Source organism: Cornus florida, unplaced genomic scaffold (genome assembly GCF_030987335.1).
Source record: "Cornus florida cultivar Cherokee Brave unplaced genomic scaffold, ASM3098733v1 CherokeeBrave_3.0.0_Hap2_Chr07, whole genome shotgun sequence".
NCBI classification, from domain to species: domain Eukaryota; kingdom Viridiplantae; phylum Streptophyta; class Magnoliopsida; order Cornales; family Cornaceae; genus Cornus; species Cornus florida.
This window is the reverse complement of record NW_026775577.1, coordinates 30,656,122-30,673,364: the sequence shown is the minus strand read 5'-3', so window position 1 is coordinate 30,673,364 and position 17,243 is coordinate 30,656,122. Positions and strand designations below refer to the sequence as shown.

The window sequence follows — 17,243 nt, the reverse complement described above, 5'->3', positions numbered from 1 at the left end:
AAGGAATTGAGCCCATAATGGAGAAAAGCCCAGAAGAACAGCTCAGCTCAAGAAGTTAGTGAGAAAATATCTAGAAGGTCTGTAACAGTCTATAAATAGGCTGGAAATAGAGGGAAAAGGGGTTGGAAAATTTTGAAGTGTAGAATTGTTCTTTCTAATTTCAAAGGGAAAATTTCTTGTATCTTCAGCTTTGTTGATAATTATTGAGAGTGTGATTTCAGAATGAGTCAGATTTAAGTAAATATTTATTATAATTTTTAGATTTTAACGAAAAAATGGCACTTTGCATAATTATTAAGGCTTATCTAAACCTGGAGAATTTAAAGTAATTATATGATTTTTCTATAACAATAAATGAATCTTGATCTCATCTGAAAACAATTGGGAATATATGGTCTAATCAAAGTCTATAAAAAAATACAGACTTCGGCTTTTGTTGCGAAAGTTGCCAACAATAGGTTCTAATCCTCGCAATGGCTAACAATTTAATGTTTCAATTGGCAAGTAGGGCATTTTATATCCCCTTTAAGTCTCATCTGAAGTGTCTATATTTTGGGCTCACAAGCCGAAGTTTATATAGTCATGCGGCTCATCCACAATATTTGAAGGGCTTCATATATTAGGTTCCTTCATCCCAGGGGCATTTTTCTGTTCGATCTGAGTGAGATGCCAAGGGCTGTGTTTCCATGGAAGGCAGTTTGGCAGTCCAAAGCCCCTTTAAACATGGATTTCTTTGCATGGACTGCTATCTTCGGAATGATCTTTACTCGGGATAAGTTGAAGAGAAGAAATTAAATCATAGTCAATTGTTGCTGCATGTGCCTTAGAGATGAGGAGATGGTTGATCACCTCCTTCTACATTGTCACGTGGCGAGGGATTTTGGACGACTTGTTCAGATTCTTTGGGATTCAGTGGGGTTATGTGCAGGTCTTCTAGGGTTTTATCAAGACTTGGAGAGGGTGTATGGTGGGGGGCCCAAGTTCGGGACATTTGGAGGTCTACACCTTTGCGCGTTTGGTGGTGTTTATGGCTTGAAAGAAATAGGAGATCCTTCGAAGGAAAGGAAACTCCTATTCATGTGCTGAAATTCTCCATTATTACCACTCTGTTTTTGTTGGGTTGTAGGGAGAAACTATAGAACTTTAGAAAAGATAGTTGATTTTTTGGGCTCTTTGAGAGTTTAGAGGCCCCATTTAAGCTTTTGTAATTCTCTTGGGATGCCATCCACTTTTGATCGCTTTCTAATACATTCTTATTTATAAATAAAATATATATATATATATATTAAGTCTTGACAATCTTTTTGTATCTGAAGCTTGTGCGCCCTGTATTTACCAACTATATGTTCTATTTATTGACGATGATGCTTTAAAGAACTACTTGGTTTATCTTCTTATTCTTGTATTCTCTCTTGAATTATTATTATTGTTTAATTATTTTCTTTTAATCTTTACATTAGAATTTACACCAATAGAAAGGACATTTAACTTTTCATTTATTATGATTAAAATACTTGAGCTAACACTTCATAATTGAGAATTTTATATATCATATTCCAGATTTTTCTATTAATTTTGGTGTTCTAAGCTCTTTTAGATTGCGTTTGGATTAAGGACTTTAAAAGGGAAGGAAAAGAAAAAGAAGAATTGTTTAAATCGTGTTTGTTTTGAAAATGAGGATGGAAGAAGAGGAGGGAAAGAAAAGATAGCTTTAGCACTTAAACAATTTTTTCTCTATCCTTTAAAGAAAGAGAAGAAATAAAGAGAAAAGTCAAGAACTAGGAAAAAAAAAGAGAAGTTAAAGAGGTTTGTGATTACCCATTTTGCCCTATTTTTTAACTCAAAAATAAAATAATCATTTCCTTCTCTATCAACTATCGTTTCCAAACACATCTCTTCACATCTTCTTTTCCTTAGTTATTCAAATATGAAGAGATGTTTACGCTATTCTTCTTCTTGTTCTGTTTTTCCCCTCACATAACTAATGATATTATCTCATTCTTTTCCCTCCTAGTTATCGAAACACGCTGGTGTGGCTCTACTTTATTATCAGATAGACTTGTAATGTACTTTTAGCGCCTTCTTCTTGACAACTATTTGCTAATTCCAAAATTAACAATATCAACTGTAGCTGTGTATTTAGGTTTCACTTTAATTTCATTTTTATTCATCACACACACATGAACATTGAACATACTGTTCTTCAAGGGAAAGGTGAGACGACCGGAGTAGAGATTTTGAGGTTTTCTTACAGTGTCACTGACTCTCTTCTGTCTCCAAGTTAGTTTAATGTAAAAAAAATTCCATTACTGAAATGTTCCCTTATGTTGCTCTCAAGCTGAAGCTTACATGTTAACTATACATAAAGCAACGATGGCACGATGCTCTTGCTCAATTCCAAATTTATCATGATTAAAGATAAGTGAGAGGTAACTTTGAGTTCAGGTCGTCCATGAAGCATTGGATCACTTCCCATATAAACTTCTAGTTGATTAGCACTCTACAAACATGCACACACGTCACACACACAACACACACACACACATATATATATATATGATGTTTTTGTTCGAGGAAGAAGAAAATGGTGGAAAATTTATTGGTTTTCTGGCAGTGCAGCAACAATTTGTAGAAAATATGATATGCTTAGTTTTATTTCAATATTGTGCAGTGGCCAAAGTGAAGAAGCGGAAGAGCGAAACAGGTACTAAGGTATGCTTTCATCCATTTTTTACATATTGCAATCTTGGATAAAGATCCTCTCTAGCCAAATCTCTCTCATGAACTCAGCAGACCTCAATTGTGTTGTCCAGATTCAGCCACGTCATCATCTTGTTCAACTTTACCGTTTTCAAATTTGATTGTAACAGATTTTTCAATTTGAACAAGGGTGGAGCTAGAGGGGGCGAGCAGGGGTCATGCCCCCAGCAATTTTTTTTTTATACCCTACATAAATTGTTATTTTATATAAATACCTCTACTTTAGGCCCCCAAAACTCATAAAAAATATTCATTTCCCCCCTCTGGAAGAAAAAATTTCATTATTGTCCCCTCATATTTAACAAAAATAGATGAGCCTTCCTCGCTGGTCGTTTGAATGTGTATTAGTAAAAATTAAAATATTGTGATGCCAAGTTGACAATAATGCCAATAAAAATAATGTCATTATATGTGCTAATATTTTTATTTGTCACTTGTTTGATGACATATTTTATAATTATTTCTTGTATAAGTTATTAAAGCACTTCTATATTTTGTTCTCACTAGCTAAATATTTTTTTCGTTAGCTAAAATATTATATTTTCTCTTAGCACTTGTCTATGTAGTTCCTGCTAAATGTGTTTTGTTTTGTTAAAATGTTATATTTTTCTCTTAATATTTCATTAAAGTAACAATGACATATTTTCACAAAGTGAAATCAAAGTAATTAAATTTTTTATTTTCAAAAATTTTAAAAATTGTTGAATAAAATTTAATCTTGAACCATGTTTTTTCTTTACAACTCCTCCTTTTATATATAACTTATCATTTCATCTTCTCAAAATTTTTAATTTTTTTTCATTTCATTTTCCATTACTAACTATTTAGGTTAATAATTTTATCATTTTTTGGATTGTATTTTGCTCAATATATTCACTAATAAGAATAATATTGTAAAAAAAAAACTATATTGTGATTGATTAATAGATTTTCAATTATATAATACTAGTTCGCCCAAGCGTAATAATGAGAGTCTCGTGCATTACAGTCACTTTCGAATTTTTAGTTCGGCCCCCAAATCAAAATTTCTGACTCTGCCCCTTAATATGAAAGTTAACAAGATGATAATGTGACTGAATCTAGACCGGTCTGCAGAGTCCAGGAGAGATTTGGCCGGAGAGGATCCATAATGGTTTATTTTCATTCTCTGATTTTATTTTCATTCTCTGATTCGAGTATCTTGGTGCTTCGGTTGACATCTGAAGCGCTTTCGTATTGACGTTCGGTGGGCTGAGGAATTTGATTGAGAGGGTCCGTTGTAATGAGCAAAGGGAGGTTCTTCTGGGTGAGATTCGAGATTTGTGGGACCGGATAAGTCGGGAGGAGGAGGCGGTGCGCGAGTTGGAAAGGACGATCCAGGTCAAGAAGGGCGAGCTCAAGGAATGGAAGGAGGAGTTGTCCGCCAAAGTTGGGGATACGAGGCCTGTTTTGTTCAGTGTCGATGACTTGGTTTGAGGATCACTATTCATGTTCTCTGTTTGATAGTCTACTTTGTTTTACAGTACTCATTTCCTAAAACTATTATTATTATTATTATTTTTGTTGATCTTTTCAATTATTATTTATGTTGGGTCATTATGTACGTATTTGCCTTGGATTAACAAGCTAAAGATGTCTCTAAGTTAATGTTACCATGTTGTGCTAGTAATAAAAAGGTTAAATAATCCCTCAGATTTGGGTTTATTGCTTTTAGATTAAACCGAGTAAACATTGTTTTGATACTCCCTTCAAGTTTGGTTTAATTTGCCTGACCCCTTCGAAAATACAATGTCTAAATTACCCTCTATTGTTAAAATAAACACAAATACTTTGAAATTTTGCTTGTATGCAATCCAAGACGTGGAAATATCATAATCTTGGATGGAGATGATACTCACAATTGTCAAATCCATTATCTATTTATTTATTTATTAAAAAAAAGAAATACTTAAATTTCCTTAAGAGTATTTTGAAATTTTTATTAAAAAAAATTGGTCAAAATTGACGATGATGGAGCAATTACCACAAAGAGGGGGTTCTTCTTGCATTTTTTTTTATATAGAAGGTTTTTTAAATCAGTTTACCCAATTTGAAAACGCACATATTAAAGGGTTGTTCTTCTTCACGTCATCATTACTAAAAAGTAAAATTATCCAATCTTTTTTAAAATATACATATTACACAAAATACATATTACACTTTTTAAAAATACATATTAAATACATATAATTATAAAAAGTTTTAAATGAATTGTGTAAATTAGGATTCTAATTTATTAAAAAGAGATCACTCATTAGGCTTGGAATTATTTGAAGATCCAAAAGATATATAGGCATAATTGAATTCAAATTATTGAGTTATATTAGGCTTGGATTCTATAATAACAAGTTTTGTTATTTTTTTCTTTTTTTATATTAAGAACTTACCTATATTAAAAAATTTGCTATTAAAATATGCAAAGTAGCCAAATAAGCATATATATATATAAAATCACAAATCTAAATTCTTAAAAGTATAGTATTTTCCTTTAAGAGCATATAAATAAAGGACTTATAATGGTATTGTTTTGTATATCAGAAATCAAAATTTAGCCTCTTATATTAAGAAAGTGGTATGTTTTAAAATATTTCCTTAAGTCATACAATTCTTTTTGATAAGTATCGGTCATCCGTTTCAAGCCCCCTCACGTCATGGCGGAAAGCCATGGCATATGTGGACTTGTAGCAAAGTGGTTCATGAAATTCTTCCAACCACCACCACTCCCCATCCTCCCCAACGACATCATCTACTACATTCTGTTGCTACTACCCGTGAAGTCTCTAGCCCAATGCAGGTGTGTTAGCAGAGAATGGAACGATTTATTAACCGGTTCGAACTTTCTCAAGAACCACTTGGACTATGCTCGCCATCGACTCATTGTGTCATCCTTCGGATCTCTCATGTCTATGGACTTGGAAGCACGGGGAGATTTTGTTGCGACTAACGACCGTGTCTTCCCATGGAACATGCCTGCTCATTTCATCACGGGCTCTTGTAATGGCTTGTTGTGTTTGCTTGCTGGTTATTCCCTCTTTCTGTGGAACCCTACCACGAGACAATACAAGCAACTATCACCACCATCTTCATATTGCGCGTATGGTATGTTTTACGGGTTTGGGTATGACATGGTTATAGATGGACACTATAACTATAAGGTCGTTAGAGGTGAAAACAATCACATTTTCGGACACGGCCTCACAAAAGTTGAGGTCTATACGCGGAAAACAAATTGTTGGAAAAGAATTCGAGACTTCCCTTACTATTATATGTTCCAAGCAAGAGGGATTTTTATTAATGGATTTTTGCACTGGTTAGCCATTCGTTATAGCGATTCTTGTGCTACCATTGCTTCTCTTGACTTGGCAAAGGAGGAATTCGGAGAGATTTTGCTTCCGGAATTCGAGCGACAATCGGTGTCGCTTGAATTGGGGGCTTTGAATGGAATGCTTTGTGTGATATATAACAACCCTAGGGGATGGTATGTGTATGCCATGAAAGAATACGGTGTGTCAACATCTTGGATTGTGTTGATCACAATACCTTGTTTTGTGTGGACAAGGGTGAAGATCCCCTCTTATTTGATGAAGAATGGTGAACTTGTGATGCAAGTAAGAGATGACAAACTGTTGATGTATGATCCAAGAAAGAATACATTTAAGGAGCTCATAGACACCAAATCTGGTATTGAATCAACTACTTATTATGTGGAGAGTTTAGAGTCACCATAGGTGATCCAGCAAAGAATGAGGACAGAGACCAGCTACGACAACAATAAAAATAAAGCATTTGGTTGGTATGTTGAAAAAAGAGTAAGTGTTTTTCAATTGTTGATCTAGCAAAGAGAGGAATTCGAAGAGGTTATGCTACCGAATTTTGGGTAATGTGTTTGGTACTTTTTTTATTTTTTATTTTTTATTTTTATCCTGGCAAATTAGGAGGGGAACTCGAACACGGATATACCCGCTTGGGGAGCTGGACACTCCACCAGTTAGGCCACTTTACTTGATTTGGGGGTTTTGAATGCAATGTATTCTTGTGATGTGTCACTAGGGTATTGAATGTATATGCAATGAAAGAGTATGGTGTGCCAGAATCATGGATTTTATTGATTACCATGACCTTCTTTTTTTGTGGACAACTACAAGAATGCCTTTATATTCCAGGAAGAATGGTGAACTTGTGGTGCAAAATTCAAAGAACAAAATGTTGATTTATGATCCAGGAAAATATATAGTTAAGATGCTCTTAGGCGCCAAATTTTAGAATATCAAGTTTTAGAACTCATCAAAGAGGTGAGCTCATTTGTGTGACCTATACAAATGCAGAAGTAATGAACTACTGGCCATTGTGTTTACTAATACTTGGCATACGAGATAGGGGTGGGACTTGGACGGGTTGAATGGTGATGGTGATGGTACTCACAATTGTCAAATCCATTATCTAAGCATTTACATTCTGCCTTTTTCCTTTTACTCATATATTTTTGTAAAGTTGACCTGATTAATCTATGCAAATTGAATAATCAAGAGCCATTTTGTTATTGAAATAGGCTAACTAGGAGTGTGCATTTAGTGGTACAATTCACCAAAAAAAAAATTGCAAAAGATTTTGTTAATTTAATATCAATTTATGAAACCCTTGCCTGGTGGTCACGTGACACCAAAGGAGGACGGTGTGATTGGGAGTACTGAGAAACTTATCCATGAGAGGGTAACAGTAGTCCATATGTTTTGTCAGTTAGTGGGCTTTATATGTGGTGTAATTTCATATGTTATGGTTGAATTTTAGTCTCTTCAGGGATCTTTCTGTCCAAATTGTTGCCCGAAAGGGTTTTTTTTTCTGTATTCAAATTCACCTTTTGCAAGATCAATGTGAAACATGAAAACGTTTGCTTCCAAACACCCAATAGGTAAAAAATCTCAATCTGGACTATCATATCATATTTTAATTGAGAGCCTTCACAATTTATTTTTTAGATTTGATCCATGACAAAAACAACCTAGTAAACATAAATATAAGGGTAAAGTGCAAAAACTCCCTTGAAGTATTGGCTATGTGCAATTAACCCTCCTGAACTACAATTTACCCCCTTGAACTATTGAATTTTTGCAATTAACTCCCAATGTGACATCTCTGGCCAATTGGTTATAACGGAAATAATGAAAGACAATTTTACCCCTATATAAAACTATGTCGTTTCACTAAAAATTTCAGCAACCACCAATTGGTTGTGGAAATTCCCTAACCTCCATCTCCCTCTCGGCCTTTGTTGAAGCATCCTATTGTCTGAGAAAAATCCATATCAAGCAAGCTCGTTTACCATCTAAATGTTGTATGTGATGTAAGAGCTCTTACGTGCTCAACCGAGAAAGGAGGAAGAGCTTTAGTGTAACTCAGCGTTCTCTCGCTCAAACCTGTTGATTTCAGAATCCTGTAAAAAAAAAATAATAATAATAAAAAAAAATAAAAAAAAAAATTATGTAGCACAACCCAGTATTGCAACCCAATCACAGAACCCAATCGCCACTTTAGCGCCACCACTGAAGTTCCGCCCTCGCACCGATTAGAATCACTTCTTGCCGCCGCTACCCACTACTTCCTCACCATGTTCATTCGACGCCGGTGGGTTCCTTCCTTCCCGTTTCGAGAATCGTGACCGCGAGCCGCCGATGTCCTTGCACTGCCTGTTCGTCGGATCTGTAACAGATACAGCACCACCACTGTTCATCCTTTGACCTCAACCCTTGTCGCCGTTGCCACAACAGCACCACCACCTCCTATCCATGATGATCCGTCTCTTCTATCTTTTCCTCCGACTTCAACCCCCGCCGCCGCCACAACAGCACCATCACCTCCATTTTCCCCCAAATTTCAGATATATACCTTGTGTGTGTGTGTGTGTGTGTGTGTGTGTGTGTGTGAGAGAGAGAGAGAGAGAGAGAGAGAGAGATTAACTCCAACTTGATTCTTTTAAGCCTTTGTGTATCTAGCAAGCTCCACCCCACATCTTCACGAAAGGGGGTAAATGTTAGCCAACGATTCTTGACGACTTGACTGGGTTCTGACCTATTTGGGATTTGATTGAGGAAGATGAAGAATGAGGAATTTAGGGGTTTGACCTATTTGGGATTTAACGCACTAAAAGGGGCATTGTGGTCTTTTAGCTTCATAAAGGGTTGTATGGTCATTTAAAGAAATTTGGGTTGTCACATGACCAGTCATGTGCTTCTTCACGATCAAATTCAACTGACTAATCACCGAACGGGGTTAATTGAAACAAAATGGTTAGTTTAGGGGGGTTATATGCCAAATTATTAGATCATGGGGTTTTCTGCTAAATGGCCAATAGTTCAAGGGGGTTTTTTGCACTTTAATTTAAATTTAATGCCGATGTTTTGATAGCCCAATGACAATTATTAATTGTACCAGAAATCTTCAAACTCAAATTAAGAGTGTCGCAAATTAGTACACCCCTACCTCACAAGCTAGACCCACTTTACCAAATTTTCAAAGCTACTCCAAATTAAGATTTCCGACCAGTAGGCACGTATATAATGATGAGAATAACAAATTTTGTTTCTCGGACCCCTTGCAAAACCTCACCAATGAACCTCCAAATTTTGAAAAAAGGTTGAAGAAGAAAACTACCTCAATTTAGGTTTTCCCTCTAGTGTACTGTTCTCCTTTTAATCAACCCCCTTTTTTTTTTGCTTTCTCCTATACGCATCTAACGGCGCCTTCTCATGTATGCATGCTACCGCTGTCAAGTCTAAGGATGGCAACTTGGGCGGGTGTACCCTCCCCCGTCCCCACAACAGTTTAGAAATCCCCACCCTGTCCCTTGCCTAAACCGTTTAGAAACCCCCGCCTCGTCCCCGCCTAAAAGGGGGACCTTTCCACCCCATCCTTGCCTCGTTTAACTTTTTTACCTCCGCGGGCACCCTCCCTGCCCCATTTAGTCCCAGAATTTTTGCTCATTTTTTAATTTTTTTTCCTTAAATACAATTACATAACTATTGAAAAAATTTATAAAAAATGGGCAATCAATAATTTAACATAAAATTCAAGAGAATGAACATTCTTAATTCGTAGCGTTCTGCCGCTCACTAGAACGGTTGAGAAAGTGAGTGATTGTGACTTAAGGTTTCTAAAGCTAACTATATATACTAATAAAATAAGAGTAATTTAGTAATTTATCTCTAAACGGGGCGGGGCGGGTACCCGTCCCAGGGACAGAGGGAGTTAAGGCCCAGAGGGGCACGCGCACCCCTGGATTTTCTCCCCCTCTTATATTTTATATATACTTTTGTTATAATATATATGTTTTTCATAAAAATATAGAAACCCCCCCTCCCACCGGCCGAATTTTCTTTTTCCCTTATGATATTCTATATATGTTTTTTTTTTTTTTTTTCCTCTTAAATCGTTTCGCAATTTGGGCAATTTTTTTAAAAAATTTCAAGTTGCAACAGTCACGAACAGTGCTGGCAGCTTACTTTTTTTTGGGAAAAAACCCAAATATAGGTTATTTTGAGCTCATTTTAAAAAAATAATAAAATAAATTTCATTAAATAAAAAATATATTATTTAGGCACTGTTTGTCGAAAAAGATTTTGATTTTGGCAAAAAATAAATTAAAAAACCTTTTTGTTTTTGTTTTTCCCTTAAAAATTGATTTTTAAAAACTATTTTTGCTTTAAATTTTGAATTTCTGGCACAAATAGTGCATTTGGCCGTTAAGGCACTGTTTGGCTGACACAAACAATGCCTTAACGGCTATAATTTAAATTAAAAAAAAAAAGTTAAAAAAATCTATTTTTTTATAACTTTTTTCAAAAAATAAAAATAAAAATAAAAAATTCACTTCTCTTTTATAAATACCCCAACTTTTACTACCATTCATCACATCTAACCCATCTTTATTCTTTACCATTCAAGCTATTTCATCTTTTATTTTCTCAATCTTAGCTATTATTTTTAAACTCAATCCGATTCCATGGATCCTCGATCAAGTAACTTCCAACCTTTCACACAACAACCGATTATCCAAAATTGAAATTGGTCTATGGCTGAAAATGAGACTTTATGTTGGGCGTGGATGTCCATTAGCTCCGATGTGAATATGGAGGCAAATCAAAGTAAGAAAAAGTTAAGGGAGCGAATCCTTAAAAGTTATGCACAACAACTTTTGGTGTTCCATCTTCGCGAAATGCAATAGCTTTGATGAATCGTTGGAAAACAAATTAATCAGCAAATTTTCTGGATGCATGACTAACATCGAAATGAATCGCCCAAGTGGCTTCAACACTGATGATATGGTGAGTTATTGTGATACTCCCAGATTTCCGGATGCGGGTTGTCAGGCCCACGCCCGATTATCCAAGGATATCAAAACAACTAGGCAATAATCAAACACAGAGTACAAAATAAATAAACTAGAATAAATAAAAGACTGAAAAAAACTAGAATGATACTCCATTAATAAAATCCTCAGAATAAATTTTTATAAATAAGAAAATATTCTGATACATCCAATCCTCAGTTACTAATACAACTCGGGAATCCATACTATGTGGATCCCTAGAAAAACCCAACTGAACAGGTGACTACATCAGAACATAGAAACATAAAGAGAACTTCTATGTAAATAATCCGGAAGAGTGAGTAGATGATTCCTGCTCAACACGAACAATCCCTACTCCTAACGAATACCTGAAAAATAAAGGTGGGTTTGACCTACAAATAAGTTCTACTATACTACAACCCAAATAGAGACCCAATACGTAAATACATCCTAGATAACCTCAACCATAGCTATATAGTCCATAACTATATATACATATATTCACACTAAAGGACTCTCACTAGACAACAAATGGGTCCCAACCTAAATAGAAGGCAACATGCAAAACGCACCTGAGGTGGGCATGATGTAATACCCCTCGAATCCGAGTCATGAGTTAATCAGGCCCAAACCCAAACCCGAGGGAATATCAGACAATTAATATATAAACAAATACAGAATATAAAAAGATTTAAGAAATAAATAATGAAGTTGTAAGAATTATTAAATATAAAATCTTCCAAATGATAATGAATAATAATAACCCAATTCTCCAAAACCTCCAAGAGTACAACTCGGGAACCCATTTAGTGGACCCCTAAACAAAAATCCTAACTGAACTGAATAACTGAAAATAAAATCCCAAACTAAAACATAGAGAGAAATCCTACGTAAACAAATGAATGAGTGACTGTCTCCGATAAGCACGATCAAGCTCCAAGGCTGGAACCGTCCCGTACCTAAAAAAAATGTGAGAGTGGGTCAGGCCCACGAACAAATTCTAATATATCTGCAATCCATACAGTGACCTAATACGCAGATACATCCTACATATCTCACAATATCTATCTAGTCCATAAATACATATATATCCACACTATGGGACATTCACTGGACTACAAAGGGGTCTAAACCTGAATAGAAGGTAACATGCAAAATGCACCCAAAGGTGGGCATAAGTTCCTAGACCTAACAGGGTACACTTCCACCTATCATAGCCAACTACGCATCTACTGCATATACGTACCCTAATCTACGAGCCTGAGACTCAAGCTCATCTCGTGATACTATAATCATATATTTAAAGTCCGTTCAAAACCAGAATATGTCATTCAATTTTTCATTGATATGACATACGATTTATAATCCAATTAGTCACTCAACTTATTCAGTTGATATAACTTAACTATAATCAACAGTTAATCCATGTAGTCACTCAACTTACTCAATTGATCTGACCTAAATATAAGTAGGATTCGATGTTTACAATCCATTCCCTTATTCCCATAGGGTATGTCTTAGCGTTCTGAGCTAAACCATCCCTACTATGTCATCATCCCATACCGGTGTATACAATCCACATCATCCATGTAAATTATAGAACCTAAGTATCATTTCAGCAATTAAAGTCCAAAACCATAATCCAGTTCAAAACCAAAATCCATGTAATTGCAGAATAGTGTATAATATTTTAGCAATTAAAGTTCGAAACCATAATCCAGTTAATTGCAAAATAGTGTATAATATTTCAACAATTAAAATCTAAAACCATAATCCAGCTCAAAACCATTATCTAGTTAATTGCAGAATAGTGTAAAACATTTCAGCAATTAAATCCAATCCTTTATTCATGTAATTGCTGAAAAGAACTAATATTTCAGCAATTTAAAATCCAGAGCATGCATAGGTCAAATCTGTTAATTAAATAACCCTACTGTGCATCTAAAACAAGATTTAAAATCATACCATAGCTCATTAAATCGCCAAATTTAAATTAAGCAATTAATTTCCTTCCAACCGTTAACAACATGCAAAGTTGTTAAATTGCACACTGTTAATTCCATTAATATAACGGGGTAACTTATGCAATTAGAGACCTTGATACCACCTAAAGTTAATTATTAAAAACCCCCAGTAAAGTCCCAAAATTAATCGGAACGATCCAAGCGTCCAAACAGTATTAAACAGCACCGTCAGAAAAGTCCAGAACGCGCAAACATGAGAGAGCCTGCTCCATGAACTTGGGAGCAGGATCCCTAATGCATGGAGCCAGCTCCCACTTCCATGGAGCCGGCTCTCTCCCTCTCTGAGAGCCTCCAGTCCAGTTCTCTTCCGTTTCTGACCATCTGCTTCGTCTCCGGCCATTCCAACTCTTCTGTTCCTCTTTAATACTGAACCTAAGAGTCTTATTTATACCCAGTAGCATCCCAATGACTTTTTTACAACAGTTGGAATTAATTACAGTGATTAAAACCGCTACCAATTTAACATGCTTAAAAACTAAACTGAAACCCAGATTTGCAAGAACTGTAACAGAGTTAATTCAACGTATACAGAAAATCAATTTAACATATAATAAACATGCAAGATTCAGTTAATGTCCAATTAAACTCCTAGAGACTATCTAGGTGCATAGAACACAGACCAACGGGAGAGAGAAAGAAAAGAACTTGCCTGTGATTTCAGTTATGAAATCTCGGCGTCGTTTCTAAGTTTCCGGCAATACTGAATACCGTCGAGCCTCCTACTGCTCCGGCTCAAATCCACAATCAACCTCCTTGGTCCTCTTTGTTTTCTTCCTTGGTAGCCCTAATTGTGTATCTATTCTCTCAACCCTCTCTTTACGTGAACAGACTATGATTATGTGTTTAATACCCTAAGTCACCGTAATGATATATTTATAAGCTTAGTAAAATATTACCCTAATTCTAATTATGATCCGAGAAGGAAAAGATGACAATTAAATGTGTAAGCTAAGTCGGCTAATACGTGAATTCTAATTTAAAGCTATAACCATTGCACTAATTTAATACAATTAAAATAAGTAATTTTCAATAATTTCCAATAAAAACAAATAACAATACAATTAATTTACAATATAGACAAATAAAATACAATTAATCAATTAACAACCAAACAAACAAACAAATACAATTAAATACACAATTAAACAATTAAATAATATAACTAATAAAACAATCAAACAATTAGCAAATAATCAATTAATTAAACAAAAATGCAATAAAACCAAAATAAAAATGCCAAGACTATCCTTTTAAAATTAGGGGTATTACACATGAGTACCTAGACCTAACATGATACACCTCTACTATCATAGCCAGTTATGCATCCCAATGCATATATACTCCCTAACCATTGATCCTAAGACTCAAGTTTATATCATGGTACCATAATCATATATATAAATATCATATCATATCCATTCATAAAAAATCTAGTTAGTCATTCAACTTGTTCAGTTGATCTGACTTAAATAGAATTGACAAGTAATTCACCTAGTTGATCAATTTAATCAGTTGATCTGACTTAAATATAAATAGCAAATAATCTAGTTAGTCATACAACTTGTGCAGCTGATCTTACTTAAATATAAATAGCAAATAATCCAGTTAGTCATATAACTTGTGTATATCCCATACCAGTGCATATAATCCACACATTTAATAATTGATAAAACAGATAAAGCAGTTCATCAATTAAAATTCAGAATAACATCCATGTAATTGACAGAACAGAATTTAATGATTCATCAATTAAAATCCAAAATAACATCATGTAATTGATTGAACAAAATTTAATGGTTCATCAATTAGAATCCAAAATAACATCCATGTAATTGATAGAACAAAATTTAATAGTTCATCAATTAAAATCCAGGGTAAGCATAATACAATCTAATAAGCATATGACCCTATTATGCGTCCAATACAGATTTAAAAATCATATTCCAGTCATTTAAACTACTAAAAGAAGATTAGACTATTAAATCATTTACATCCGTTAATAGCATGCAAAAATTGTTTAAACTTCCATATTCTTAAATTCCCTAGCATACAGATGTTAATTATGCTATTTGTGTTTTAATATATCATAAAACAAAGTTTAGAATCCTCCATAACAATCCAGAACAGTCCAGGAACTCCAAAAATACCAAAACCATACTTAAGAAAAATTCTCGTAGGTTACTATGCAAGAGAGCTTGCTCTAAAAAATGAGAGAGCAAGCTCCCACACAAGGGAGCCGGCTCTGTGACCAAGGGAGCCGGCTCTGTGACCAAGGGAGCTGGCTCCCTAATTCTATGGAGCTGGCTCTCTCTCTCACAGAGAGTCGTGGGCAAAAATCTTTGGGAACCGGCTCCATTCCCTTGAGAGCCGGCTCTGTCCTTACTTCCTGTCATCGTCTTCGTTTCTAACGAAGTTAAAAACCCTCTATAATGTCTCAGTTTAAGATCCTAAAGGTCCAACTATGTCCCGTATCATCCAGAATAACATAACCCAGTATGCATCGTTACAAAAAACTTAAAATATAAATAGAAACAAGTTATTCAGTAAATCAAATTCAATTAATCAACGCATATATTACAGTTTAAAAGCTGAATTAACATACATACTTAATCACTTTTAATACCCGTTTAGTTTCTGAAGACTACCTAGGCATGCACAGAACACAGGTCAAAGGAAAAAAAACAAGAAATAGAACTTGCCTCTGATTTCAGTTTTGAAACATTAACGTCATCTTCCTAATTTTCCCGACAATTCGAGACTGTTCTTAATTCCTTTATTGTTCTTGGTTCAACCTACAAGCAAGCTTCTAATACCCCTCCTCGGTTCAGCCCTTGTTCCTAGCCAAACCCTAACTTTCCCTCTCTCTGTTTTTCTCTCAAACCTCACTGGTCGTGAATTCTCTGTATACATAAATAGGGTTTTCTTGACCCTAGGCAGACTTATAATGACATATATATAGGCTTCAAATAAAACCTAATTTCAGTCATGTGAGGAGTCGTCAAAGAAAAACAGAACAAAAATATAAAATACATATATGTATATAAGTCGGCAATTTTAATGAATACATATAAAACCCAAACACATTATATTATATATATATAAATAATGAAACTAATTTAATTATTAAAAATTTCTAATAATTAAACAAACCCAAAATACACATATACCCATATACACATGTATATTCATCCATGAGTAAAACTGTACCTATTTATCCTCCTATCCAAATAATCCATGTGACTCAAACGGTTGGTCCATTATTACTATCCCAAATCCAGCTCCATTTTAAAATTAACATTAAAATTAAAAATAAAACAATTAATCAATTAAAACTAACAAATACATTACAAGAAATTTTCCACAATTAAACACAATTTGACACACAATTAAAACACATAATCCAAATAAACAATCAATCAAACACACATATAGCCACATAATCAAATAAAAATGCACAAGAAATAAAAATTTAAAATTTCAATTATACCCTTTTGAAAACTAGGGGTATTACAGTTATTTACTATTTTAAATATAACTCGTAAATATTTTAAATATTTGGGTTTTTTTTTTTTTTTTTTTTTTTGTAAATGACGGAAGCTAAAGAGGTGTTTCGTAGTTAAACTGATGCTGAATTTGAGTTAGAAAATTGCTGGCATATCGTGAAGCATAACATCAATCATAGCTTTTAATCCATATAATGGATGATGTATCTCTTAAATTTGTGTAATATTAATCCTAACCGTTTTAAACCATATAATGGATAATGTATTGTTTAAAGTTATAATATTAGTTGTATCTTTTTAAATTTTTTTTTTTTTCCTGAATGAGATTTTTTTATATAAAATTTTCAAAAGAGTACAATTACAATAGGAGAATGAGCTCCAAAACAAATGAGGTAATTGAACTAAGTCCAAATACAACCAAAAAAAAAAAAAAAAAAATGTCATAACCTTAGATAAACAAAGCATAAACAAATAAACACAAAAGCAACAAATTGCCTTGCTCCACTTGATCTAGCCAAGAACCCCAAGGAAACAAAACATCCGCTTCTCCAATCCTCAACCATTCTGTCAATCAAACACAGCCTGTCAACACAA

The 17,243-nt window shown here is 34.4% G+C and overlaps 1 protein-coding gene across 1 annotated transcript; it reads left to right on the top strand.

Annotated features, from left to right (window-relative positions):
- Window positions 1–5,429: 5,429 nt before the first annotated feature.
- On the top strand, window positions 5,430–6,506 carry LOC132316535 (F-box protein CPR1-like). Its single transcript, XM_059815009.1, has one exon. It carries the CDS (start codon window positions 5,430–5,432, stop codon window positions 6,504–6,506), a length of 1,077 nt encoding a protein of 358 aa, XP_059670992.1.
- Window positions 6,507–17,243: the final 10,737 nt, after the last annotated feature.

Coding starts and splice junctions, on each gene's coding strand:
- LOC132316535 (XM_059815009.1), top strand. CDS start 5,430: ATGGCGGAAAGCCATGGCATATGTGGACTTGTAGCAAAGTGGTTCATG.